At 40.9% G+C, this 27,723-nt stretch overlaps 2 protein-coding genes across 12 annotated transcripts in view; one reads left to right on the top strand and one right to left on the bottom strand.

Annotated features, from left to right (window-relative positions):
* Window positions 1-23,327, top strand: part of RCBTB1 (RCC1 and BTB domain containing protein 1) — a 55,475-nt gene extending 32,148 nt beyond the window's left edge. For all 5 annotated transcript variants that reach the window (XM_034936726.3, XM_055096786.2, XM_003809817.5 and 2 more), the window contains 7 exons: window positions 2,980-3,087; window positions 3,795-3,937; window positions 5,644-5,834; window positions 10,403-10,529; window positions 13,436-13,587; window positions 14,261-14,391; window positions 21,007-23,327. In XM_034936726.3, the coding sequence (XP_034792617.1) occupies window positions 2,980-3,087; window positions 3,795-3,937; window positions 5,644-5,834; window positions 10,403-10,529; window positions 13,436-13,587; window positions 14,261-14,391; window positions 21,007-21,147 (993 nt within the window). In that variant the 3' untranslated portion in view covers window positions 21,148-23,327. The remainder of the gene's footprint in view (window positions 1-2,979; window positions 3,088-3,794; window positions 3,938-5,643; window positions 5,835-10,402; window positions 10,530-13,435; window positions 13,588-14,260; window positions 14,392-21,006) is intronic.
* A 2,980-nt stretch (window positions 23,328-26,307) lies between these two features.
* Window positions 26,308-27,723, bottom strand: part of PHF11 (PHD finger protein 11) — a 34,728-nt gene continuing 33,312 nt past the window's right edge. For all 7 annotated transcript variants that reach the window (XM_003809822.6, XM_008962115.6, XM_063595964.1 and 4 more), the window contains one exon: window positions 26,308-26,770. In XM_003809822.6, coding sequence (XP_003809870.1) covers window positions 26,616-26,770 — 155 coding nt within the window. In that variant the 3' untranslated portion in view covers window positions 26,308-26,615. The remainder of the gene's footprint in view (window positions 26,771-27,723) is intronic.

Raw genomic sequence — 27,723 nt, 5'->3', positions numbered from 1 at the left:
GCCTAATGCCTATAGCTATTTGTTCGTGATATTTAATGTAATAGATTAAAGAATTTAATCCTACCTTTCTCTTCCAATGAAAAAATGTCAACTGTACATTTTAAAATTAACTGATGAAGTCCTTGTAGAACTACCTACCTATATCTTGAATGTTCACAGGAGGAAACAACTTACAAAAGCAGATTTTTTGTGGGGTCCTGACTGTTGTTAGCTACTTTTAACAACTCTCCATTTAGTTACCCCCTACTGTGGTCACTTTTGAGCTGATGGTTATTTCTATGAAATTAGTCTCTGGATACAGCTTCCACTTAAATAGGCCTTTTACTACCTATGCATATTTTAGTGCATGAAAATTATACAAAGATATTACCCTGGACACAGATGTTTTGGCATCATGCATTGGTGTGCTAGGGCAGTGGTCCCCAACCCTTTTGGCACCAGGGACTGGTTTCATGGAAGACAGTTTTTCCACAGATGGCGGTGTTGGGGGCATGGTTTTGGGATGAAACTGTTCCACCTCAGATCATCAAGCATGAGTTAGATTCTCATATGGAGTGCACAGCCTAGATGCCTTGTTGTGCAGTTCACAATGGGGTTCGTGCTCCTATGAGAATCTAATGCTGCCATTGATCTGACAGGAGGTGGAGCTCAGGCAGTAATACTCCCTTGCCCGCCGCTCACCTCCTGCTGTGTGGCCCGGTTCCTAACAGGGCACGGACTGGTACCGGCCTGCGGCTCATGAGCTGGGGACTGGGGACCCCTGCGCTAGGGTGCTTTAGAGTTTATGCATAGACCTCATGTTAACTTATTTTTTTAAAAATCAATCTCAGTATCATGAAGATGACTTCAGAATTCCTTGGGATGGCCGTTGAATATCCTCCATTCCAGTATTCTTCTCTTATTTTTAAAAATAAGTTTAATTTTTAGGTTATTATTATATGGTTATTTTAACAAAGTAAAGGAAGACAAGTGAAACAGATAAAATAAAAAGTGAATACCTTTTCCCAATCTTGTTAATAGTTTCATGCATATCTTTTTGGACTTTTCCCTTAAACAATTATATATGGGTAAGTATAATTATCTTTTTTTAAAAAAATGGGATGATTATACCTACTGCAGCTTTTCTCTGCTATTCTTCAGCCTGCTTCCCGCTCCCCTGTATAGCATCCTGTGTTTATCTGTGTCTATGATCAGACCATTTATGCGGCTTTCCATCATTATGGCTGCTGACTTTGGCTTCTGCGAATGACCCACATACAGAGCTCTACTGATGAACATGTCAGTTTTCTAATTTTTTGCTGTTATAGACAGAGCTGTGGTGATTTTCTGTGTTACTCTGTGTATGTGTATCTTTGTACACTTATACAAGTATTTCTATAGAATAAATTCCCAAAGAATTTCTGGGTCAAGAAGTATGCCATAGAAAATATTGATAGCCATTGCCAAATTTCTCTCCAGAAAGTTCATGTCTGTTACACTTCTGGCACTGGGTGAAAGTGCCTTTAACCATCTCTCCCCAGGCCCTTAAAGTCCATTCCCCCTTTCCCCTCCATCATGTTACCCTGAAAAGCCCCAGTCTATGTCTGCTGCCCTACATTGCTGTGGGGCTCGATGCCACCACAAATCTTGGGTTTGTAATTTGAGCAAGGCCTTTATTTGTTCCTGGTCAGTACTTTTTCCTATGGCTATTTGGAACCTTTAACACTCCTGTCAAACCTATGCCTAGCTCTGTTACTTTCAGCAGACGGGCCTCCTCTCACTCTGTATCCAAGGGACTGTCACGTTCTGGGAAGTCTTCTATTTTTAATCCTCTTTCCCCTGCTTTCCCTCTCATGATCCCGCTGTCACTCCTTAGTTTAGAGCCTCATCAGAGCTCACCTATTTGCTAACGAGAGAAGAAATGACCTCCTAAAAGTTCTTCCTGCCTCTAGCCTTATATGCTCCATCATCTTTCATACTGTGGCCAGCATTATCTTTCAAAAATACAAATTAAATTAATACTTTAATGAGAAATTTATAGATGTATTGCACTTTCCCTGGTATGTTTTTTGTCACTTTCCCTCTGAGCTCTTGCCTTTCCTTCTAGTCTTTTTGTTGTTGTTGTTGCCAGGCTGGAGTACAGTAGCACGATCTTGGCTCACTGCAACCTCTGCCTCCCAGGTTCAAGTGATTCTCCTGTCTCAGCCTCCTGAGTAGCTGGGGTTACAGGCACGCGCCACCATGCCCAGCTAATTTTTGTATTTTTAGTAGAGATGGGGTTTCACTGTGTTGGCCAGGATGGTCTCGATCTCCTGACCTTGTGATCCGCCCACGCTGGCCTTCCAAAGTGCTGGGATTACAGGCGTGAGCTACCCCACCCAGCCTTCTTCTAGTCTTTCTACTACCACTACTGCAGATGTGTCCAGGCAAGCCCACCTACTTATCTTCTAAACTAGCTTCTAACACAGTCAATACCTTCTGCTTGGAATGTTTTTGCTCTCCTTCATCCTTCAGCTCTGCTCCAATCTCCACTTTTTGAAAAGTCTTCCTTAATCTTTCTTCCTAGAGCTAAAACCTTCCTCCTTGCTGTTCTGCAGTGCCTTGATTGATACCTATTGTAGCACTTGCTACCCATCAGCAAAAAATTTGCATGTATCTATTTCGCCTGTTAAACCGTGACCAAAAACTAGTACCTTTCAGAGTGTTCTGACATACAGTAGGTACTTAATAATTGTTAGTGAGGCTCAACTTCCTCATGTATTAAACAGGAAAGAGTGACTTGCCCCAGACTATCTAACTAGTAAGTCATGGAGTAGAAACTGATGCCAATTCTGTCATCCCCTTCTCCAAAATAGCTTCTGTTTGGAGATCAGTTGCAGGAGCATAGAGTAGAATATAGGTGTTGGAAGTATCTGATTTGTTTAGATGGGCTGGTTTTTTGTCTCTTCCTTCTTACCAGCAGTTTAAAAATCTCACTCTCTCCCTTCTGTCCTCTCTAAGGTATATGGCTGGGGTTACAATGGCAATGGTCAGCTGGGCTTGGGAAACAATGGCAACCAGCTGACCCCTGTGAGAGTGGCAGCTTTGCACAGCGTGTGTGTGAACCAGGTACGTGTGGTGCACTCTCAGTTAGTGGCTTCCCATCTACCTTCCTTGCTCTAACTTGGAGAAATATTGGAGGTTTACTCTTCAGTCAGTCTTTTCTGGCAATACTCTGTGCCTTCATCTTCCATATTTAATATTATATCTTCCCTAATTTCCCACAAGGAGAAGCAAGACTATGGTGCTGGCAAAACAGGCTCGACAAGTTAAAAAAAAAAAAACAATGGAAAAATTCAGTAGCCTAAGGTTTAGTCTTTTCTAATGCTTTTTTTTTTTTTTTTTGAGACAGAGTCTTGCTGTGTCTCCCAGGCTGGAGTGCAGTGGCGCCATCTTGGCTCACTGCAAGCTCTGCCTCCCGGGTTCACGCCATTCTCCAGCCTCAGCCTCCCGAGTAGCTGGGACTACAGGTGGCCGCCGCCACACCCGGCTAATTTTTTGTATTTTTAGCAGAGACGGGGTTTCACCGTGTTAGCCAGGATGGTCTCAATCTCCTGACCTTGTGATCTGCCTGCCTCGGCCTCCCAAAGCGCTGGGATTACAGGCATGAGCCACCACGCCCCGCCTTCTAATGCTTTTTTAATGTTCCAGCAAATGTCAGTCCACCCCTGATGATGATTTGGCATTCTGCAGAAGCTGGCTGTAGCCTTTAAGTAGATGTTCTGCCTGCCCTTCCTGTTTTCCTGCTAATGGTAACCATTTCAATTTACTTGCAGATTGTCTGCGGCTACGCACATACTCTAGCACTAACAGATGAGGGCTTGCTCTATGCCTGGGGAGCTAACACATATGGGCAGCTGGGAACTGGCAATAAAAATAACCTGCTAAGCCCAGCACACATCATGGTGGAGAAAGAAAGGTAACTTGGCTGTGCCACGTCTTGGGACTGTGTGTGCGATGTGGCCTTGGGGCTGTGTGTGGCAGAGCTGCGGTGTTTGGCTTTGTGATTCTTCTGTTTATTAACATTCTCATTTTGGACAAAAGAGATAACCTTCCCTTCTCCCTTCCCCCTTCCCCCTTCCTCCTTCTCCCTCCCTGCTTCCCCCTTCCCCCTTCTCCCTCCCCCCTCCCCTTCCCTTCCCTTCACTTCCCTTTTTTGAGACAGAGTCTCTGTCACCCAGACTGGAGTGCAATGGCACGATCTCGGCTCACTGCAACCTCCACCTCCTGGGTTCAAGTGATTCTTCTGCCTCAGCCTCCTGAGTAGCTGGGATTACAGGTGTGTACCACCATGCCCAGCTAATTTTTGTATTTTTTAGTAGAGACAGGGTTTTGCCATGTTGGCCAGGCTGGTCTTGAACTCCTGGCCTCAAGTGATTTACCCACCTCGGCCTCCCAAAGTGCTGGGATTATAGGCATGAGCCCCACCGTGCCTGGCCTATGCAAAAGTGTTTTGAGTAGTAGCCAGAATGAACATGAGGTTGATATGATTCTTATGTAGCTCTCTGAAATAACCACCTGTGATTGATAGGTATGAATACATCTTGGTATAATTACTGCAGTCTTGCTGTTGCCCTTTTAGTATGGAAGACAAGTAAGGTCTATGGCCATGTTGATGTTTATGGTGTAATATAAACTTTTACTTTGAGCCAAGTAAAACAACTTTTAAATAAATCTGCTCTTGAAAGGACATTATCTGTTTAAATATTGATTTGATATAATGTGTGTTACTGGAATAGATGCTCGATGTTGTTCAGCCTAATTGTAAGGTCTTACCTCCTATGTCCTGGAGTGCTGACTTCTGATTATGAGACCTTACCCAAGAAGCATACTACTGAGAAATATAGTAAGTTTGGCTTGTTTTCCTTTTGGATTGGAACGTTCAGAGTCCGTGACCCCCCAGCCAATGCTTATCAGCCCAATGAGTGTTCTGAGCTCTGGTAGGAGATGAGAGAAAAAGTTATATTTATAAAGAAATGGGCCAGGCACGATGGCTTATACCTGTAATCCCCAGCACTTTGGGAGGTGAAGGCAGAGGATCACTTGAGCCCAGGAGTTGGTGACCGGCGCTGGCAATATAGCGAGACTCTGTCTCTATAAAAAATACAAAACTTAGCCGGGTATGGTGGTGCAGCTGTGGTCTGGGAAGCTGAGGTGGAAGGATTGCTTGAGCCTGGGAGGTCGAGGCTGCAGTGAGCCATGGTCATGCCACTGCGCTCTAGCCTGGGTGATGGAGTGAGATCCTGTCTCAAAAAAGAAAAAAAAAAAGAGAAAAAAAAAGAAATGGTATTTAAGCCATCACATTTGTTAGGGCATTTTCTCAGTGTCCACTTTCCTCATTTGCTTGGATTTGCTGGTCTGTTTTCCAAGTTTTCCTCGGCGGTCTGTGTGATCTATCCTAACTCACAGTGAGCTGAGGATGAGAAGTGGGCATTTGGGAAAAGAGAACAGTGCTCTTGCCCTGATCTATTGCTTTTGTTGCTGTGACTTGGCAGCTAGTGTCCCTGGAACTTGGACTCTTGTTTTCTGAGGTATTGCAAGCATGAACTTTTAAATTGCCTTGTGTGGTGTGCTGTGGGCTTCTGTGATCATGAAGTAACATGCATTTTTCTTAAAACTTTTCAGGGTGGTAGAGATTGCAGCCTGTCACTCTGCCCACACGTCTGCAGCCAAGACGCAGGGTGGGCACGTGTACATGTGGGGCCAGTGCCGGGGTCAGTCCGTGATCCTCCCGCACCTCACCCACTTCTCCTGCACCGACGACGTGTTTGCCTGCTTTGCCACGCCCGCCGTCTCGTGGCGCCTCCTGTCTGTGGGTAAGAAAGTGCAGGGCCACCTCCACCCAGGAAGAATGGTACTACCAACTGACCAGTTTTCCTATGTCTTTGCTGGTTTTGGGATCTCTCAGAATGTTTTATTCTCTATTAGCTTTCATACCTTCCTTCAAAATAGATGTGCATAATCAAATGTATTTCATATATTATAAAATATTACCATGAACTTTAAATTTTCTCTCATAAGTGCTTTCATTTCAATCGATATCAAATTCGCATAACATGCAAGTAACCATTGTAAAGGGTACAGTTTAGTTGCGTTTAGAACATTCATAATGTTGTACATCCACCTTTTTTTTTTTTTTATTGAGACAGAATCTCACTCTGTCGCCCAGGCTGGAGTGCAGTGGCGCAATCTCGGCTCACTGCAACCTCCACCTCCCGAGTTCAAGCGATTTTCCTGCCTCAGCCTGCCAAGTAGCTAAGACTACAGGCACCAGCCACCACACCCAGCTAATTTTTGTATTTTTAGTAGAGGTGGGGTTTCACCATGTTGGCCAGGCTGTTCTTGAACTCCTGACCTCAGGTGATCCACCTGCCACTGTGCCTGGCCTACATCCACCCTTTATGTCAAATTCTAAAATGTTTTAATCACCCCAGAAGAAAGCCCTTATACGTTAATTAGTCACACTCCATTCTCCTCTCCCCCCAACCCCTAGCAACCACTAGTTTGCTTTTTGTTTCTATGGATTTGCCGACTCTGGAGAGTTCATATAAGCGGAAGCATACAATATGTGACCCATGTGTCTGGCTTCTTTTACTTAATGTTTTTGAGGCCCATTGACGTAATATGTCTCTGTATTTCATTCCCTTTTATGACTGAATAATATTCCATTATATATATACACCATATTTTGTCACTTAACTGTTGATGGACATGTGGGTTGTTCCCACCTTTGACTCTTGTGGGTAGTGCTGTAATGACTGTTCTTTTATAAGTTTTTGGGTAGCCTGTTCTTAAGCACTTCTCTTATACTAGATTTCTTACAGAACTTGATATAATACCAATCAAAAATGAACTTTCTTTTCTTTTTTTTTTTTTTTTTTGAGACGGAGTCTCACTCTGTTGCCCAGGCTGGGGTGCAATGGCGCGATCTCGGCTCACTGCAACCTCCGCCTCCCAGGTTTAAGTTCTCCTGCCTTAGCCTCCTGAGTAGCTGGGATTACAGGCGCGTGCCACCACGCCTGGCTAATTTTTTTATATTTTTAGTAGAGACAGAGTTTCACAATGTTGATCAGGCTGGTCGGGAACTCCTGACCTCGTGATCCGCCCGCCTCAGCCTCCCAAAGTGCTGGGATTACAGGCGTGAGCCACTGCGCCTGGTCCAAAAATGAACTTTCAAAAAAGTGAAGAACCGGCTGGGTGTGGTGGCTCACACCTGTAATCTCAGCACTTTGGGAGGTCAAGGTGGGTGGACTGCTTGAGCTCAGGAGTTTTAGACCAGCCTGGGCAACATGGCGAAACCCCATCTCTACAAAAAATAACCAGGAGTGGTGGTGCCTGCCTGTAGTACCAGCTACTCAGGAGGCTGAGATGGAGAATTGCTTGAGCCTGGGAGGTCAAGGCTGCAGTGAACTGTGGTCGCACCACTGCACTCCAGCCTGGGTGACACAGCGAGACCCTGTCTCAATAAAAAAGGCAAACAACTTGTGGTTTTTAAGGTGACACATTAACCCCGTCTTCTTTCTTTCTATCTTTGTCTTTCAACTGATTTCAAATTCTTTCATTTCAGAAGGGCATCAAAACAGAGGTATTATAAAGGGTAGTGGAATTTGGGGTGATATTTGGTTACATAATCTGTACCTTTTCTGAATATTGTCTTCTTTAAGAGTCCATTATTGGCTGAAAAAGCTAGGCTGTCTTAAAACTGAGTAGCCATTTACAAGGTGACTTTAATCTTTTTATTTTATTTCTTGTTTATGTTTGCCTTTTTGCTAGCATATTTCTTTTAAGTTGTTCTTTTATTTATAAGCAGAGGGAATAAGTGGGTCATGATGCTCTGTGCTTGAAAATTAATGTAGTTCTTGGCAGTTAAGGTGTTTGGGTTGTTCAGCAATTGATATTGAAGGTTAGTTTTCTAAAACGTCATGCTTAGGTGTGTCAGACAGGTGGAGTTGTCCCAATTAGGTGACCAGTCATGGGCATGGAGGCAAGGATGCTTAGGAAGAGTTAAGCTTGCCTTAAAGTGAAACCAATTGAATACTCCCTTTCACTTTATTTTTGCCATGTTATTTAGGTGTAATACAGTATTTTTTTTTTTTGCAGTGAGTATTGTGATTGGAAAATAATTGGTTCACTGAATGGGACTATTTGGCCAGAATTGCACATGTATGGCATACCCAGCTGAAGCACTTCTGTACACATCTTCAGATTTGTATATACTACTTAACTTGGACTTGTTATAAAAGGCTTCCCCCAGTTCTTATATCTTAAAATGGCACAGGCATTCTTTTCAGAACAAATGTCCTAACAATTTAAATATTAAGTTTGGAAAAAATATGGTCATTGACTATATCCTCCTAGATCAGGGGTCCCCAAAACCCAGGCCATATGCCTGTACTGGTCCGTGGCGCACGGCAGGAGGTGAGTGGCAGTGAGCGAAGCTTCATCTGTATTTACAGCTGCTCCCCATCACTCACATTACTGCCTGAGCTCCACCTCCCATCAGATCAGCAGCGGTATTAGATTCTCATAGAAGCATAAGCCCTATTGTGAACTGCACATGCGAGGGATACAGGTTGCGAGCTCCTTATGAGAATCTAATGCCTAGATGATCTGTCACTGTCTCCCATCACCCCCCGATGGGGCCGTCCAGTTGTAGGAAAACAATCTCAGGACTCCCACTGATTGTACATTATGGTGAGTTGTGTAATTATTTCATTACATATTACAGTGTAACAATAATAAAAATTAAGTGCACAATAAACATAATGTGCTTGAATCATCCCCAAACCATCCTCCTCCCCGCCTCGGTCCGTGGAAAAATTGTCTTCCACAAAACTGGTCCCTGGTACCAAAAAGGTTGGGGACTGCTGTCCTAGATAACTTCTTTCCCTTCCACCCACTGAAAGTCAAAAGTGTTTTTTCCCTCTCACTTTGTGATCTCATCTGAGTGTTAGAAGGAAAGTCACATGGTGAATTCACCCCTTTGAGGAGGATTTCTCCTCTGAAAGGATGTACTATACTTGTTGCCAGGAGCAAAGAGGAGAAAGAGTCATTTCAGCCTAAGACGATGCCGAAGTTGAAGCACTGATGAGAAGTGGGTTTTTTTTGGATGGGTGGGGATAGCAATCTAGACTCCTGGACTCTTGTTCCATCTTAGTCATTTGTATTCTTTTACCCACCAGTGATCCAGGTTGCAAGGTCAGGGGAAGCCTGACTTTTGAGAGGTTTTCTACCTTTCCTCTGTAGCCAGGAGAGCTCTGCATTGCATGGGGCGGAGGGAGGGCTGTCAGTTAAGGTCACAGGGCTTAGGTGAAAGGTAATGCCTCGGGAGAGTCTGATGATAAAGCTTGCGGATAAGCTCATTTGTTGTTTCAGCCTAGGTTTTAGCTGTTGTCCCTCCTCTAGGAGTTGCTCTGGTAACAGCAGGCTACCAAGGGAAAATGGTTCATCCCAGGCTTGGAAGCCGAGGTCTTTGATTAAGACACTGATTATTAACTCAGCTGTGGGCAGTTGAAACCTGCTTCGTGTATCCATAGCAGCTTGATTCGATGCCTGGTCAGGATCTCTGGAATTTAAAAAAATTTCCCCATTAGCCTTTTTCTACTTCTTTTCTTCTTTCATACATATAAAACACAAGAAAGCATTCCGGGAATTTGTACAAGTGCCTTTACTTTTCCTTGTAGTAACACAGTTCTACTTAACATATAACCACAACAGCAATTCTTCTTATCAGGTAAGGTGATCCTGTGTTCTTATAAAACTGTTCCCTTCATGTAGGTGTTGTTTCTAAGTGAATTTGCTCTGTGTTTAGACAGTGAGTAAGGATTATGCATATAGTGATTTTTAGGGTTAACAGAGATGTTTAGATTCCAGATACTTAGGAAAGAGTTTCTCTGCTTGAGAACATGACCGCTTAGCATTACCATTTAAATGGTAAGTTTGTTTCTTGCACCTCCTTGAGTTGGGTATGCTGACCCCTTGAAAGTACCCCAAAGCAGAAAAAAGATATTCTTAGTGTTTCAGTCAAGGGAAACAAATTCTTAGTCTTAGAAGAGAACCACTCGTTTTGAGAGGGGGTTATTATATTATCATGAAGTACCTATAATTTTTTTCTTTAAAAATATACATTTCTAATGTATAACTAGGCATATAAGATGGTATTTAGCCTTTCTAAATACCATCTTTTGGTGGTTTTCTTTGGTAGTTTATAGATGCAGGATACTTACTTTAATACCGTAGAATTGATTTGTCAAACAAGGTATGAACTCTTGAAAAAAAAACAAGTGGAATTATCCATCACGGTCATGATGATCTTTTTGAAGTCTTTTGAATCTTCAATCTGTTCCTTGAACTTGCCATATTAATATATGTTTGTTGCCTTCAGAGCATGAAGACTTTTTAACAGTTGCAGAGTCACTGAAGAAAGAATTTGATAGTCCAGAAACTGCTGATCTGAAGTTTCGAATTGATGGAAAATATATTCATGTCCATAAAGCTGTTTTGAAAATCAGGTATTTTTGCATGAGCTCAGAGACATCAATAACTTGACTTTATTTTTGCCATTTCTATTTCTTTGTTATTCCACAAAATGAGTACTGATAAAAAATAGCCTTGGTAGTAGAGAGAAATGTCACTACTTAATATTTTTGCAGATAGTATCAGTCCATTTCATGTCAAAGAATTTTTTGTGTACACTCATGGAGCGTTTTAAAAAAAGTGTAATGTAGGAATTTAAGTATTTGTCTATATTGGTTTTTTGTTTGTTTGTTTGTTTCTTTGAGACAGAGTTTCACTCTTGTTGCTCAGGCTGGAGTGCAGTGGCACGATCTCAGCTCACCGCAACCTCTGCCTCCCGGGTTTAAGTGATTCTCCTGCCTCAGCCTCCTGAGTAGCTGGGATTACAGGCAGGCGCCACCATGCCTGGCTAATTTTGTATTTATAATAGAGATGGGGTTTCTCCATGTTGGTCAGGTTGGTCTTGAACTCCCGATCTCAGGTGATCTGCCCGCCTCAGCCTCCCAAAGTGCTGGCATTACAGATGTGAGCTACCACACCCAGCTTATATTGTTTTTTAAATTAAGAATCTTGTGAATACTCATTTCCATCAGAAAATTTATTTACGTGGTTAAAGAAAATACAAAAGGTTGTTATTGAAAAGTGTATATGCCCTCTTTTAATTATAGATTAAGCAGAAAACTCTCATAGGAATGCTGTGCTTCTGTTTCTAGGGGACATGCAATTACCAATCGAAGAATGTTCTGGGCTGAGCATGGTGGCTCATGCCTGTAATCCTAGGACTTTGGGAGGCCAAGGCGGGAATATCACTTGATCCTAGGAGTCTGAGACCAGCCTAGGCAATATAGCGAGACACTGTCTCTACAAAAAATAGAAAAAATTAGCCAGGTGTGGTGGTGCGTTCCTGTAGTTCCAGCTGCTCCGGAGGCTGAGGTGGAAGGGTTGCTTGAGCCCAGTAGATCAAGGCTGTGGTGAGCTGTGATCATCCGGGGAGACAGAGTGAGATCTTATCTCAAAAATGAAAAAAAAAAAGTTTTTTAGATATAGTTCCTTGTATAAATGTGAGGGAACTATGCGTTTATTAGTAACTGTTTGCCACAAAGGTTGCCATCGCAGAAAAAGGCACATAAGCTAAGACCATTAAAGTGGCCATTTACAAGTCTTTTTGGAAATTTAGGTAAAAACCTATTGGCAAAGAAATACATTTGAAAGGAACAGAAAAGCCCTATGTCATTCCTTACCTAAGGGAGTAAATATCTGAACCACAGTATTAATTGAAAAGATGAACTGGAACTGTTTCTGTCTGTGCACCTGTGGTCAACCAGTCTATTCCTTTCATGTACAGTTTTCTGACCATGAAATCCATGATTCTTTCTTAGACAACTATTTCTTTTTTATTTCTCAGGTAGAGTAATTTTTTATGTAAGTGAAACTATTTTTTTAGTATTCTGAATGGATTTTTTTTCTTTTTTTTTTGAGACAGAGTCTCATTCTGTCACCCAGGCTAGAGTGCAGTGGCGTAATACTAGCTCACTGCAACCTCCGCCTCCTGTGTTCAAGTGATCTTCCAGCTTCAGCCTCCCAAGTAGCTGGGATTACAATCGTGCACTACCATGCCTGGCTAATTTTTGTATTTTAAGTAGAGACGAAGTTTCGCCATGTTGGCCAGGCCGGTCTCGAACTCCTGACCTCAGGTGATTGAGGCTGACCTGCCTCGGCCTCCCAAAGTGCTGGAATTACAGGCTTGAGCCACTGCACCTCAAAATACTTTTTCTCTTTGTGCCATATCTCACTTTAAAATAATTTAAAAATATGATTTTTAGAAAGCTACAACTATGTTATACATAAGAAAATCCAATATTCAGAAATCAGTTTCTTGTGCAGGTGGCTTTGTACATGTAAATACAGTGTAGGAGCTGCTCAGGTTTTCTTGAAATATCTGACTATCCTAGTGGATGTGAGTGTTTTATAAATAAGCTTGTAGCAGGCCTGGGAAGGGGAACAGGCAATGCAAAAAAAAAAAAGGAGTGATGGCTGTTTTGACGATAAGTCAGAAAAGAAGAAAAATTGTCGGATAATCAGACAATAATCAGCTTGATGTAATCCAGTTAACATATAAAACAGTTTTAAGAATATACTTATTATGTAAAACAAAAAACAAATGAATCATTTTAATGTTGATATGTAGTCAAAAGTTTTGAACTCTTGTTTCTGAATTTCTTTCACTTTATTGTTTAAAATGCATTTCTGTACATCATTTTAAAAAAAACAAAGGAGCAAAAAAATCTTGGGGACCATCAAATGGAAACAGTAGTGGAAGTGCTAGGTACTTCCAGGCTCTATGTATACCTATTAGTATTTAATAGGAGTTACAAAAAATGAAAGTGAGTGTATGTAAAAGGCATGTACAAAAACCACTTGCATGTGGAATGTTTTTTGGGTGCTAACTAAAGGTCTGTGATCCTGGTGTGTGCAGACCCAGATAGTAGTTAATATACTTCCTTTTTTTTTTTTTTGAGACGGAGTTTTGCTCTTGTTGCCAGGCTAGAGTGCAGAAGCGCAATCTCGGCTCGCCACAACCTCCACCTCCCGGGTTCAAGCGATTCTCCTGCCTCAGCCTCCTGAGTAGCTGGGATTATAGGCATGCACCACCATGCCCAGCTAATTTTGTATTTTTAGTAGAGACGGGGTTTATCCATGTTGGTCAGGCTGGTCTCGAACTCCTGACCTCAGGTGATCTACCCGCTTGGCCTCCCAAAGTGCTGGGATTACAGGCATGAGCCACTACGCCCGGCCCAAGGATACTTCTGTTTATCTGATTTTATCAACTTAATTAGGTAATTTTTTTTTCTTTTTTAAAAATTGCTACTGAACAAATAAGACTTTTGCTTTGCTGTTTTAGGTGTGAGCATTTTCGATCCATGTTCCAGTCGTATTGGAATGAAGACATGAAGGAAGTGATAGAAATCGATCAGTTTTCCTACCCAGTGTATCGTGCCTTTCTCCAGTACCTCTACACAGACACAGTCGACCTGCCGCCAGAAGATGCTATAGGTACTGTGGTAGCATTGGGATGGACAAGCCACATGGTGGAGAATATATCCCCTCATATTCTTAGTCCTGAAATGTAAAAAGCTTCAGGTGTATTGGCTTTAATTTGGTGCTTAAAAAAGATTTGAAGTAAATATCTTTAAAAATAGTATTGTGTAGTTATTATGGTTAATAGTTTTGGACCTAGTGTATGACCATAGGCTTTTTTGTTCTAATGTTACTGAAGGACTTTTTTTTTTTTTTTTAATTTATTTTTAAGTTCTGGGGTACATGTGCAGGATGTGTAGGCTTGTTACATAGGTAAACGTGTGCCATGGTGGTTTGCTGTACCTGTCAACCCATCACCTAGGTATTAAGCTATGGGCTTATTTTAATTTTCTAGTAGTGAAGTATAAGTTGCTAATGCATTTAGCGTTTTAGAAACAAAATGAGGATTGAAATTGCATTTTTTGCTCTTTCTTTGCACGATTGAAGAAATTGTATAAAGTAAATATAGGAGAGGTGTGGAAGTGGAGGAGGCAGACAGTAAAAAAGAGAATTTATTTACTCAAATTCAGAATCTTATCCACTAAGAAACTTCTAATTTACCTGTACACCTCTGTTCACCAAAACAAAATCTCTGTGTATTGGAAATTATTATACATTTGATTAAACCTTGCACATATCTTACTTTTAGGTCTTCTGGATTTGGCGACATCTTACTGTGAAAACAGACTGAAAAAACTTTGTCAGCACATTATCAAGAGAGGAATTACTGTGGAGAATGCCTTTTCGCTGTTCTCTGCTGCAGTCAGATATGATGCAGAGGTAACTTAAACAACAAACAGAAACCAGACCACCCTTAACTCCCTTTGTGCTCGTCTCCCCGGCTTCTTGCGTGAGGCATGGAAAACGATGAGTCACTCCACTTCTGTTTAGGGAATCAGTGAACCCATTGAAAACTGAAATCTGCCCTTGCTTCTTAATTCCCTGTTCATTGTTTCAAAAGTCGTTGTTCCTCTACTTTCATTTCTAAGTAAGACAGGAATCGAACCAAGGTCCTAGCAGCTGTGCTGCAGGTTGGAACATAAGGTGCCACACCTAATTGGACTAACAAACAGCATATTTTAGTTTCAAGTCTTTCTTAATGTCAGCATATGTGTTTATTTCAAGACTTACCTTGCTGTCTTTCCACCTCTGCCCTGTCATAAGCTGGCGATGTGTATGATTTGTATCTGTGTACGCTCTGCAATTCTATTAGTGTCTAATTACAGCTCACAGTTATTTACCTGTTAAGAACTTGCTGTGGACTCCTTTTGTTTTTGCACTGGGTTGAGTTCTTAATCTGGGATTCACAGATCTGTTGAGCCTGTGAATTAATGGGCTTTTGGGAGTCTGAAAGTTTGTGTGCATTTTTTTTGAAGAACCAAAGCATCAGACTGTAAGCTCCTCGTGAGCAGGAACTGTCTCATTCATCTGTATACCCTATAGTGCCTGGCACATATTAGGCACCTGATAAATGTTGAACTGGATGAAGATAGTACCTTAAAGGAAGCATTAAGGATGATCAGTGAGCTGAAGGCGGGTATGGTTGGTTTCACAGATTCAGAGAGAATAAAAGGTAGAGAGCAATAGCCTTGGAGTTTCAAAATATCTAGCTAAGTTGTGCATGTAGAATGTTACAATTAGCCTATCCTTGCAGATACTTTGTCATTTGACAAAGCAGAATATCTGGTATCAAGGAGTTTATCAAACACCTGCAAAGATCTGCAGCTGTGTCCTTTGAGGTATAAGAGGACACACTTCATCACACATAGGGATCAAAGTTGACCACGGTGTTTTCAAAATGTATCTTATTTTTGTTTGAGGCTGTATTCTGATTATAAATATTTGATAAGGTCAAATGTAGCTGACTTTGTCTGCAGCCCGACAACAGATGGAATGATGATCAAAGTAAATCACTTCTAATAGAAAATGGGGTATGATTTTTTTCCTATCCTTCCTGTGACACCCTGAACCTCTTTATTAGAAAAGCTGTTTCTTTAGATTTTATTTCCACCCGGTGATATAATTTTAAATTGGGTTAGTGCCTTTTCTGTCCATTTGGTGACGGATGTTAGAATCATCTCTGGGCCTCTCCACGCTCCTCCTCCTTGTTAACGAGTTCCATACTCAGGATCAGACCTTACTGACTAACACCAGTGAGAACAACCTGGGCAGAGGCAGATGTCTCGGCTCAAGTTGCTGGAAACTTCTTCCTCACTTTTAGCTAAGATCTGTCCTAGGAAGTTTACAGAAAAAGCCTCTGCTGCAGCTTCCTGTGCCAGCAGGTCATTTCCTTTACTAGTTTTCATTTTTCTCATATTAAGTATAAACACGATAAAAACTTCCTTTAGAAAGACTCCAAATACGTGTGATTCCCCAGAGTCTGTCACAGCGTGGGCATGGAGCTGGCGCTCAAAAATGCATGTTGAATTAAATAAATGAGTGAAAACATTTGAAATACCTCACCATGAAGGTGTGCTTAAAAAAAAAAAAATGGCCAGGCTTGGAGATCACGCCTGTAATCCCAGCACTTTGGGTGGCCAAGGTGGGCCACTTGAGATCAGGAGTTTGAGACCAGCCTGGCCAACATGGTGAAACCCTGTCTCTACTAAAAATACAAAAATTAGCTGGGTGTGGTGGTGCGTACCTGTAATCCCAGCTATTCGGGAGGCTGAGGCAGGAGAATTGCTTGAATCTGGGAGGGAGAAGTTGCACCACTGCACTCCAGCCTGGGCAACAGAGCAAGACTCTGTCTCAAAAAAAAAAAAAAAGTTAAAAAAAAAACTTAAAATTCTACAAATATTACACATTCAACGTAGAAAAATTAGAGAATAGAAAGAAGACAAAAAGAAAGACCTCTTTATTTCTAGGGCATATATATATATGTGTGTGTGTGTATATATATTCATAATTTGTATGTATTTTTTTTTTCCTGGTGATACAGGGTCTTGTTCTGTTGCCCAGGCTGAAGCACAGTGGTGTGATCACAGCTCACTGTAGCCTCAACTTCCTGGGCTCAAGTAGTCCTCCTTCCTTCCCAGTCCAGGAACTGGGACTACGGATGTGTGCCACCACACCCAGCTAATTTCTTATTTTTTATTTGTTGTAGAGACAGGGTTTCATTATGTTGCCCAGGCTGGTCTTGAACTTCTGGGCTCAAGTGTCCCTCCCACCTCAGCCTTCCAAAGTGCTGGGATTATAGGCATGAGCCACTGCGCCAGGCCTCTTTCTAGGGTATATTTCTTAGGTTACAATACAAGTTACGTAATTGACTAATGTGCTTTTACATTTTATTTCCTGAATGCTACAAGATACAGTGAGTACATGAATGAAGTTCTGGAGTACAAAATTAAAATCCATAGCTGGGCACAGTGGCTCATGCCTGTATTCTAGCTACTCAGGATGCTGAAGTGGGAGGATTGCTTGAGGCTAGGAGTTTGAGACCAGCCTGGACAACATAGTGAGACTGCCATCTCTTAAAAAGAAAGCTCTCTTACTGTGTTTATTAGTTGATTGGAGGCTACTGATGAGTCAGGTTAGAAATTGACTGCAAAAACTATTATTTTTAGACCTCAACTTGGGGATGCTAGATGACTTTGCCTTCGTGCTGTGGGCCAAAATGCTAGGAAGATGGAGACTACCTGCTTCCAATGTTTCTTCTCTTTCTACGAAAGTACCTGAGGTTCCTCCATGCCCCGTTTTGACAAGATAGCTTTGAAGCAAATGTACACACATTAAAGCAACAAAAATGTATGGACTCAGTAGTTACAGGGAGTTTCAAAAGTAAGTTGATGATTGTGGATCCCTTGCTATGAACGTGTTATGAAACTGTCCACAAGTTTTATTAAGAAGGACTTGACAAACGAGCACCCAGATATTCCTTTGGTACAGACCTGAATAAATATTGACATCAGGGAGAAAATGTGGATAAAACATTGTTTCAAGATAGATCAGTTGCACACTGCAAACTGATTCTTTTCAGGAAATTTTTTATTTTTATGTGTATTTGAACGTTAAGAGAAACAGTTGGGAAGTATTATTTGTTTAACCAGAGTAGAGAACTTTCCAGAAATCCTGTGTGCTAAGCAACTTATATCTTACGATCTTGCTTTTGGAGGGAAGCGATAAACGTGAGCCCAGGAATCTAATTCTGAAGTTGGTCTGGGGTATGAGTATTGGACAGCTTGGTGTTAAGGCTTGGTGGCCAGCGTTTTTTTCTTCTTTTGGTGGGCCAAATGAAAAGTCTTTGATCAGCAGTAGGCTGACAAATGTTTTTTGCGTAATGGGATAAATTATGTTTTCTCCATATGGTAGAATGTTTAAGTACATTTTGAGAACAAAACAAAACTTCTTTGATTTGGAATATTTTGTACTTGATGTGCTATAACATGAATTATAGACTGACAGTTTTGGGGTTTTGTCTTGCAGTTACTTTAACAACAGGTTGGACAGAGTTAGGTGTGGTTCGTGATCTTGTGTCATCTGGAATGTGTCTTGTGGGGAGCTGTGATGCCGAGGCACCTGCTCACCCTGGTTAGGTGGTCTTCAAATTATTAACATTCAACTAGTTTAGCTTTGGAGTTTTAGGACAGGGTAAGAACTCCCTTAGAGGCGGCATTAGCATTTTTTAAAATGAGGATATTAAGACCATCAATGCTCTGTGTTTTGTTTTTGTTACTAAAGAAAATTTGTGGAAAGGAAAAACAGCTTATTTTTAGAGTATATATATTGAATTGGAATAGTTTCAATGTTGAAAGATTTGGAATGATTTATAAATTACTTCAGAAGAGCAGTTTTTATTTTTGTCTTCTTTGCTAATGACAATAAATCTGGTATTTTATCTCATTTGCCTTAGAACACTTTATAATTGTTCTGCCACATAACGTCATGAACAGAGTTTAGTTTCTAATACCAAGAAGACTGTATTAGACCCTTCTGTTTTTATACTCTCCACTTCCCTATTCCATGGGCTATAAGAGGACTTCCATTCTGTCGGGAACTTTGTTCATCTCCTGGTCACATGATCCTTCTGGTCCTCCTTGGAACTGTTTTATTTAAAGCCCAGTTAGAAGTAAGAAGTCAACTATAACCAGCCCTGTTATAGTTGACTTCTCACTTGGACAGGAGTTGCATTTTCTTGCCTGTTATTGAAGATTTGATCCTTTGCAGAATGAAAGGAACAGATTATGTAGATTCTTATAATACTAAAGAGAGGTCAAGTCGGAAGGGCATTTGTCTAACTCGCTCATCAAAGGCAAACCAACCCTGGGCACTGGTTGCTAAGTGGTTCAGCTTGACTGTGCCACTCTCTGGTGAACTTGCAAATTCAAACGTCCCTCACCACATGCGTTCAGGGCTTCCTTCTACATAGATCTGCCTCAACCAAGGTTTAATTAGTTACTTACACAACCCAGATTTAGATTGTTTTCAGAATTCTCTAGTTTGGCTTTTAATGTTTGGAACTTTTGAATATTTATTGCATACCCATATACCTCAGTAGTTCAAACTAATTGGAGGGGAAGAGAAGGCAGTTTGATAGAACCATTTTCATGAGTGTATAAAGTGAATTGTGATTAGCGGCACCATTTTTATACCTATATTGTGTATAAAAGTTCTTTTTTTTTTTTTTTTTTTTGAGATGGAGTTTCACTCCTGTCTCCCAGGCTGGAGTGCAGTGGCGTGATCTCGGCTCACTGCAACCTCCGCCTCCTGGGTTCAAGCGATTCTCCTGCCTCAGCCTCCTGAGTAGCTGGGATTACAGGTGCTTGCCACCACACCTGGCTAATGTTTGTATTTTTAGTAGAGACGGTGTTTCACCGTGTTGGTCAAGCTGGTCTCAAACTCCTGACCTCGTGATCTGCCCGCCTCAGCCTCCCAAAGTGCTGAGATTACAGGCGTGAGCCACCGCGCCTGGCCTGTGGTTTATCTCTTAATGGTTGTGTGACTGGATGGGTTTCTGGAGTTTACTCTAGGGCATCTTTTAGCCAGGGACAGGAGGACCCTTAGAACAAGGAAATCATTGTTTGCAGAGGTCTGTGCTGAGAGCAGAAAAGGGGTCTCTCCATGTTTGTGTGGGCCCCTTCCACTCTGTCTAACATTCCCACCTCGTGGTAGCTGGAAATGTGCGGTCAAAACCTGCAGTTGAAATGTTGAGCTTCTGGTTCGATAGAACCCAGAGTGCTGACCTTCAATGTACCAGCTAACCAAGTTATAATAAAGTCAAGCTATTTGTGATAAGAGCTTTTAGTGTGATTTCCTTTTATATATTGAGTCTTTGTATGCATTCCAGGTGCCTAATCGATTTAATAAATATATATTCCAACATCCTAAGGGACAGACTATATTAAAGTTTGGCAGGGGATGAAAGGGTGGATTAGCATAGGCAGGGATTGATTTTGAAATGGTTCTGGTTTACCCCTTGTGGATGTTACTCCCCTGAATGTTGGTAGTTGGTGACTTCTGTTTGACTGAAAACTAACCTGTGTAAATATACTTCTGTGGGGGTGACGTTCTGAGATATTAGTGTGGTGGAAGTTGTAGTGTTATTATTCTTTATGGCTTTAAAAATAAAGTCATTATTAGGAGAGCATAAAAGTGAATTTAAGGTGAATTTTTTGGGATTTTCTTTCAGAGCCTCTGCTCTGTCACCCAGGCTAGAGTGCAGTGGCGCGATCTCGGCTCACCGCAACCTCTGCCTCCCAGGCTCAAACGATTCTCCTGTCTCAGTCTCCTGAGTAGCTGGGATTACAGGCATCCACCACCACGCCCGGCTAATTTTTGTAGTTTTACTAGAGACGGGGTTTCCCTATGTTGGCCAGGCTGGTCTCGAACTCCTGACCTCAAGTGATCTGCCCGCCTCGGCCTCCCAAAGTGCTGGGATTACAGGCGTGAGCCACCGTGCCCGGCTGGGATTTTCTTTTTAATGTGCCACTTTAGGTTGACCATATCTCTTCATTACCTTTCTGTTTCTTAAACTAACCCACATCTTAATTCTTTTCTCTGATGTCTTGAACGTGACAAAACACATTCTGCAGACTAAAGTGGCATTCTGCCTTTTACAACAATGTCTTTGAGCATAACTAGATTATGTGATAATCGTGCAGGAAATTCTTTCCCTTGTAGATCTAGCGTGTGTGTGTGTGTGTGTATGCGCGCGTGTGTTTTGAAGGGTCGTACTTTGAGTTAGAGGACCATTGCTTTTACTGCGTTGAATAAATAGTATGTGTTTTTCTCACACCTACCTGTGGTCACCTTTTTGCCTAGTTTTAGGTATCTGGCCTCTCAAATATCTTTTCTGGGGGAGGGTGAGAGATTTGGGGTGAAGGGCTCAGAGAGAAGTAATTCAATCAAAGTTGCCTAAAAAAGCCATTTTTGTTTTTATTTTTGTTGTGTGTCCAGGATTTAGAAGAATTCTGCTTTAAGTTTTGCATCAATCATTTGACAGAAGTTACACAGACTGCAGCATTTTGGCAAATGGATGGCCCTCTGCTAAAGGAATTCATTGCTAAAGCCAGTAAATGTGGAGCCTTTAAGAACTGAAGCGCGAGGCTGCGGGTTCTGTGTGAGTGCTCTGGGGCACTGTTGAGGATGTGTCCAGTTTGCGCTCTACGGGTGATGTAATTCTGCAGGTAAAAGACCATCAGGTTGTTTTTTTCCACATCTGGGACACAGTTGTTTGTGTAGGAACATAACAAGGGTGTACGGCTTTTCTTGAGCCCATTTTAAACAACCCTTGTTTCCAGATAAGTGTATTTTAAATGTGACCTTTCTTAAATTTGGGCTGGAACATGTAAAAGGGTGAAAGTTTAGTCGTTTTTGGTCTTGTTTTCATTTTTGATTAGAGGAACTTCTGAACTTGGAAAGGGGAAGTTGGCAGCAACTCTCCTGGGCCACGTATCAACAATCTTCTGACAGCAGGAGCAGTGATAGTTGGGGAATTGTGAGATGAATGGAGAGGCCCCATCGTGAATTAAAGATGCTGACCTGGGGATTGTTAAGTGCTGCCTTAGTTGCTAGTTTAGTAGCCTTACTGTGAAGGAATAATTAAGATTGTTTCAGACTTTTGTTTGTGTGCTTGCGTTGATGACTTTTTTAACTTCAAGATAAATCAAAGTAATAAGTTTAACGTATGTTAAACCTGTTGAAATGATAATTATGTAAAGATAAATTTTCTAGGTTAGTCAAGATTTCTCTTAAGATTTAAGTGCATAAAGAATAGTAATTTAGAAGTATCCGTGAAAAGTTGATAATGAAAGAAATTTGATGAAGGTGAATATTTTATAAATTAGAATCTCCACTACTTATCCAATGGTGTTTTATTTCATTAAGGTAGAACTTGAGAACTCAAGTTTAAATTGTCCCCCACCACCTTCTTCTATAAATGCAAATTTAAGAGGAAAATAATGACATGTATAGTATACTCTTGCCTTCCTAAATTATGACTGCTGAATCATCATATCTACTATATATGACTGGAAGAAGTGGTTCTTCAAGTCAACCCTCTTACAGGACTTAGTGGAATTTGCTTTATCTACTTTAGGCCAAATCCATCACACATTGGCTTATTTGAAACTTTATCATCTTTCACTTTTGGTTTTCCTCTGTTTTTAAACATCTTAGGTATAACAGCACAATTTCACCTTGAAAAAGCACCAAAATTATGGTGTTCCTGAAAAGATCCTATTAAAAGACAGTAGTTTATTTGAACTGGTTATGGAAGGTGACTTTGGGATGTAAGAGTGTTCAACTGTGAGTTTCATCATGTGTGTCCGTTGAGCTTGCTTTTAAGAGCAATGTTTTGCTTTGCTCTCTGGTCCATGAACTCATTTCCATTTGAGTGAGCTCCCTTAGTGAATTTTGTCTCCTGCTTGGAAAGTCTCTCTTCTGAACCTGGAGCCTGAATACATTTTCAGAGCCAAATTACTAGTGGGTGAAGACATGCTACAACTACTATTTTTAGCAATGTTTTTAAATTTGTGTCTATTGGGGTGGGAAGGGGAGTGAGGCCCTAAAGATAGGAATTCACTGATAGCTGAAATAGATACAAGCCTAGGAGCCCCAGCCACCTTTTCTTGACCATATCACAAGTGATTGAAGCCCAGTGAATTAGTCGGTTAGAATTCGTTCTACAACATGATAGAACTTTTCTTACTAGCTTCAGAAATGCACATTGATTTGTGCTATGATGGGTGGTGTTTGTAACAATCACTGTTCTATAGGCTTATGATCTGAGCAAAATGTGAACTTCAGTATGTTTACTATTGCTCTTACTTGAAAACTTTTTTTCAAAAAAAGCACAAATTAAAGTAGTAAATTCATATCCATAGATAGTTCATTCATTCAACAAATATTTACCAAGTTCCTAATATAAGTGAAGGACCACCTCTCATATTAGATTACTAAGTCATTTGTATGAGTATGTGTGGCAGTGAAGAGAACAGGTCTTTCAAAAAGCATTTGATTATCTTTATTTTTTTTAAATACACTCTCTTATTTTTCTACTTTTTTTTTTGTTAATCATAGCAGGATATGACAACTCTTATTTGAATTGATTTTTTCATCTAATGTAATAATGGAAGCCAAAGTATTCATATTTCTTAAGATAGCCCTAAATGTACTCTTGAACTTCTTACTGGAACAATGTTTGATACTCTAATATGGAAGCTGTATTTATGTAATATTTAGAACGACATGTTAATAAACAAAGTAACATTAAAACAGGCACGTAGAGTTGTTTTTTTCCTTCAAAATCAGTAGTCTGCAGCCTTAAAAAGGAAAGAAATTCTGACACATGGTGCACAGAGGTGAACTTGAGGATATTATGCTGGGTGAAATAAGCCACTCACAGACAAATACTATGTGATGCCATTTGTGTGATATACTTAGTCAAATTCATAGAGACATAGTAGAATGGTCATTGCCAGGGTCTGAGGGGAGAGGAGAATGGGGAACTTGTTTAATGGATACAGAGTTTCAGTTTTCCAAGATGAAGAGTCCTTTAGGTCAGGGGTCCCCAACCCTCGGGCCACAGACCCATATTCATCCCTGGCATGTTAGGAAGAGGTCGCACAGCGGGAGGTGAGAGGCGGATGAGTGAGCATTACTGCCTGAGTTCTGCCTCCTGTCAGATCAGTGGCAACATTAGAACATTAGATTCTCATAGGAGTGCAAACCCTACAGTGAACTGAGTATGCAAGGGATCTAGGTTGTGTGCTCCATATGAGAATCTAATGACTGGTGATCTGAGGTGGACCAATTTCATCCCAAAACCATCCTCCCCACCCCCGACCAACCGCCCCATCCCCATGGTCCGTGGAAAAATTGTCTTCCACGAAACCAGTCCCTGGTGCCAAAAAGGTTGGGGACTGCTGCTTTAGGTGCATGGTGGTGATGGTTGCACAAAAATGAATGTTTAATGCCATTGAACCATACATTTAAAAATGATTGGGATGGCAAATTTTAGGTTATATATATATTTTACCATAATAAAAACAATCAGTGGTGCGATTCTTAATATGGGTATCAGGCTAAAAATAGGTACCAGCATGAACATGTCAACTGCTTGATTCTCAACTATACACAAACAAACATCATAGAAATCTTTGGATTTTATTCCTGCTGAAGGGTAGTACAGTTGAACTGGCACAGTAGAAAAATGTGTCTATACCTTTGGGGGTACTTGAAGGGAAAGGCATATTCCCTATCCTCAAAGAACATATGAATTATTAGGAGAGAGGGAGATAGGTTTAGGAATTAACAACACAATGAGATACTTATAAAGAGCTTTTCATAACAGTCAGTGAGAGAAAACCAAATAGGATGATGTGGTTTGGCTCTGTGTCCCCACCCAACTTATCTTGAATTGTAATCCTCAGTTGTTGAGGGAGAGACCTGTTGGGAGGTGATTGGATTATGGGGGCGGTTTCCCCATGCTGTTCTCATGCTATTGAGGGAGTTCTTACGAGATCTGATGGTTTTATAAATGGCAGTTCCCCCTGGGCTTTGCGTGCTCTCACTTACTTGCCACCACGTAAGACGGGCCTCTTCCCTTTCCGCCACAATTGTAAGTTTCTTGAGACCTCCCCAGCCATGCGGAACTGAGTCCATTAAACCTGTTTCCTTTATAAATTACCCAGTCTCTGGTATTTCTTCATACCAGTGTGAGAACGGACTAATACAGTTAATAGGGTTAACATGACAAGCAGTTAGTTGTTCTGAAGATAACGCTTGTGTTGGATAGGGGAAAATATAAAGTGTCCTTTTAGCTCATCTCCAAAACAAAAAGAGGCACAAGCAAAGGCTTAGAGATGGGGGCTAATGAGCCTTCCAGAACTTATCATAATTAAGTTTGGTTAGAATGGAGAAAATAAGACAGAAATGTTAGCAAGGGGAGTGTGTGCGTGCATGGGTGTGTTTTAACATTTATTTCCCACAGTGCCAGACATTGTGCTCTCTGCTTCACATTTTACTTACTGTCCATATTTTGTCCCATAAGGTAGGCAGCAGCATTCTCAGATTAAATAATCGGATTCAAGTTTTTCAGTAGTGACATAGCTGAAGTTCATACTCGGCTCCGCCTTATGAACCCATACTCGGGTTTGCCCAGTAGCCAGCCTCATGGCCACCAAATACATGGTGCTCCATGGTGCGCAGTTACATGCTGTGTGAGTCACAGGTTAAACGTGAAAGTAAAGTGGGGGACAAAGGTTTTTTTTTTTTTAAAATAAAGATCATGACATCAGAATGATTAGTCAGATAAACTTTGCTAAGATGGCTGGGCGTGGTGGCTCACGCCTGTAATCCCAGCACTTTGGGAGGCCGAGGCAGGCAGATCACGAGGTCAAGAGATCGAGACCATCCTGGCCAACATGGTGAAACCCCATCTCTACTAAAAATACAAAAATTAGCTGGGCGTGGTGGTGCGCACCTGTAGTCCCAGCTACTTGGGAGGCTGAGGCAGGAGAATCGCTTGAACCTAGGAGGCAGAGGTTGCAGTGAGCCGAGATCACACCACTGCACTCCAGCCTGGCAACAAAGTGAGACTCCGTCTTAAACAAAACAAAACAACAACCAAAAACTTTGCTAAGACTTAATATCAGGATAGGAAGCTGAAGCTACAGTAATCAATAATCATCTAGACTAGTGGAAATCTATTCAGAGGGTGTTGGATGGGGTCTTCACTTCTGTAGGTTTTAAAGTGCCCCACATGATTCTGATGTGCGGCCGGATTTGAAATCCACTGGTTTAGATTTTGTCCCTAAGATATAAGAACTTAGGCTAGGGCTGCCATTACAACTGGAATGGACTGTTCTTTTTCATCTCCTGCAAATATTTTTCCAGTACTTATTACATGTCAGACCATGCTGGAGACTCAGTTAAAACCCATTTTGAGACGCAGCATTATTGAAAATCAGAGTACCATGGTAAAAAATGAGAACTGTGAATGTTAAGTTTTCAGGGGTCAGACGTGATAGTGTGGGCATAAAAACCAGAATCGTATATTAGATTGAGAAAAATGTAACTGTCAATTTTTTTTTCATTCTTGCATACTCCCGATAATGTTCTTATTCAGAGTCCAATTTAAAATTTAGGTGTTTGTTTTGAAGATGATGAATCTCCACGTGGTAACTGTGGCGGAAAAGAGACTTTTCAAAAGCAGACTTTGTGACACGAAAACAGGCAAATTTGGTACAAGTAAAGTAGTATAATCCAAATTTATTATATCTAAGAGGGTATCATGGGCTGTAAGTAGAATCAAAGGTTAAGAACATTTTATGCACTTATTCCACAAACATTTACTGAGCATACTAGGTGCTGGGAATGTGACAGCAAAAAACACAAGAGTGTGCAAAGAGTGATCAAAATGTCAACCAGTAAGAACAGGGAAGAGCTGCTGAGGCCAAGAGGAGACGACTAGTTCTAAAGATGTGTGGATTTCACAGCCTGGTCTGTGGTTTTGAGCCTGATTGCAATTTGACATGACTCTTGGCTTAGGAAACGGTAATTCCCTAATAAGACAGGGATGATATTGATGTAGAACTTGACATAAGATCTCTATTTTCTTGAAAAGAGCACAAGGTTTGTTTTAAGTCCTGAAGTAGCTCAATCTCTTCCTTCAACTGCTGCCACCTTTGTTGAGATGCATGAATTTTTTTCTCTATTGCTATGAAAAGAAGAAATAAAATTATTTCAGCTTATTCAGTAGTTTTATTAGAAATAATGTACCATTTCTAGCCCCTTTCACTTGCAGGTACAGATACACAATCCTCGTGCCTCTGGTGAAAAGCATCCAGAGCCTTATGGGCAGGAGCTGGTTTCTTTATGCCTTCACTTCCTCCTTCTAATTCAGGACAGAATTCTAATATTTATCATACACAAAGCTGTTCAGTAAACCCTTAAGATTTTGTGCACATTTATAGCAGAACAAGTCCCTTTGTATATCTTTGAGAACTTGAAAACAGTGACTGTATAACCTTCATGCTATACTATATCCATTTATTGAGAGATGATAATTGGAGAATGTGGCTAGAATACCAAGGTTAAGGACAAATCCTTCCTAAAAATGTGTCCAATTTTTAATGTTACATAAAAGCTTTTGGTTTCATTTAGAAATAGGAAGGCTTTTAATTGTGGAAACTTAGAAAAGCTTAGGAGGAAGATACTTTGGCTTTATAAATAACAAATAGTAGTCAATGGCAATGTAATTTTTAAAAGCCTCAAAATCGAACAGTTAAAACACACACATATACAACCTTTATTCAGAATAACTGCATACGTATAGTTAACTTAAAATATGAGTAAGGCTAAATTAAGCAAGTTTTTATCAACCAGGGTAGTGAAACCCAACTTAAGCCTTTTAAGTTGAATCTCATGCAGTTCTAAGTAGTGGCACCCCCGCCATACTACGTTATAATATATGTACTCCCACCTAATCCATCCAAGTAGTGATGTGTGACATGTTCCCTTACATGAAAGAAAAACACACATGGAAGTCCCCTACAAAATAACTCTTTTTAGAAAAAGATTTTTAAGGCTGCTTTAAAAAAATATGGATACTGCTATATATTAGCAGACATCCTCAAAAGACTATTAAGACAGACACTCTTTTTGGTAGAT

This window comes from Pan paniscus, chromosome 14, assembly GCF_029289425.2.
Source record: "Pan paniscus chromosome 14, NHGRI_mPanPan1-v2.0_pri, whole genome shotgun sequence".
In the NCBI taxonomy this organism is placed as follows: domain Eukaryota; kingdom Metazoa; phylum Chordata; class Mammalia; order Primates; family Hominidae; genus Pan; species Pan paniscus.
This window is presented reverse-complemented; position numbering and strand designations above follow the sequence as displayed.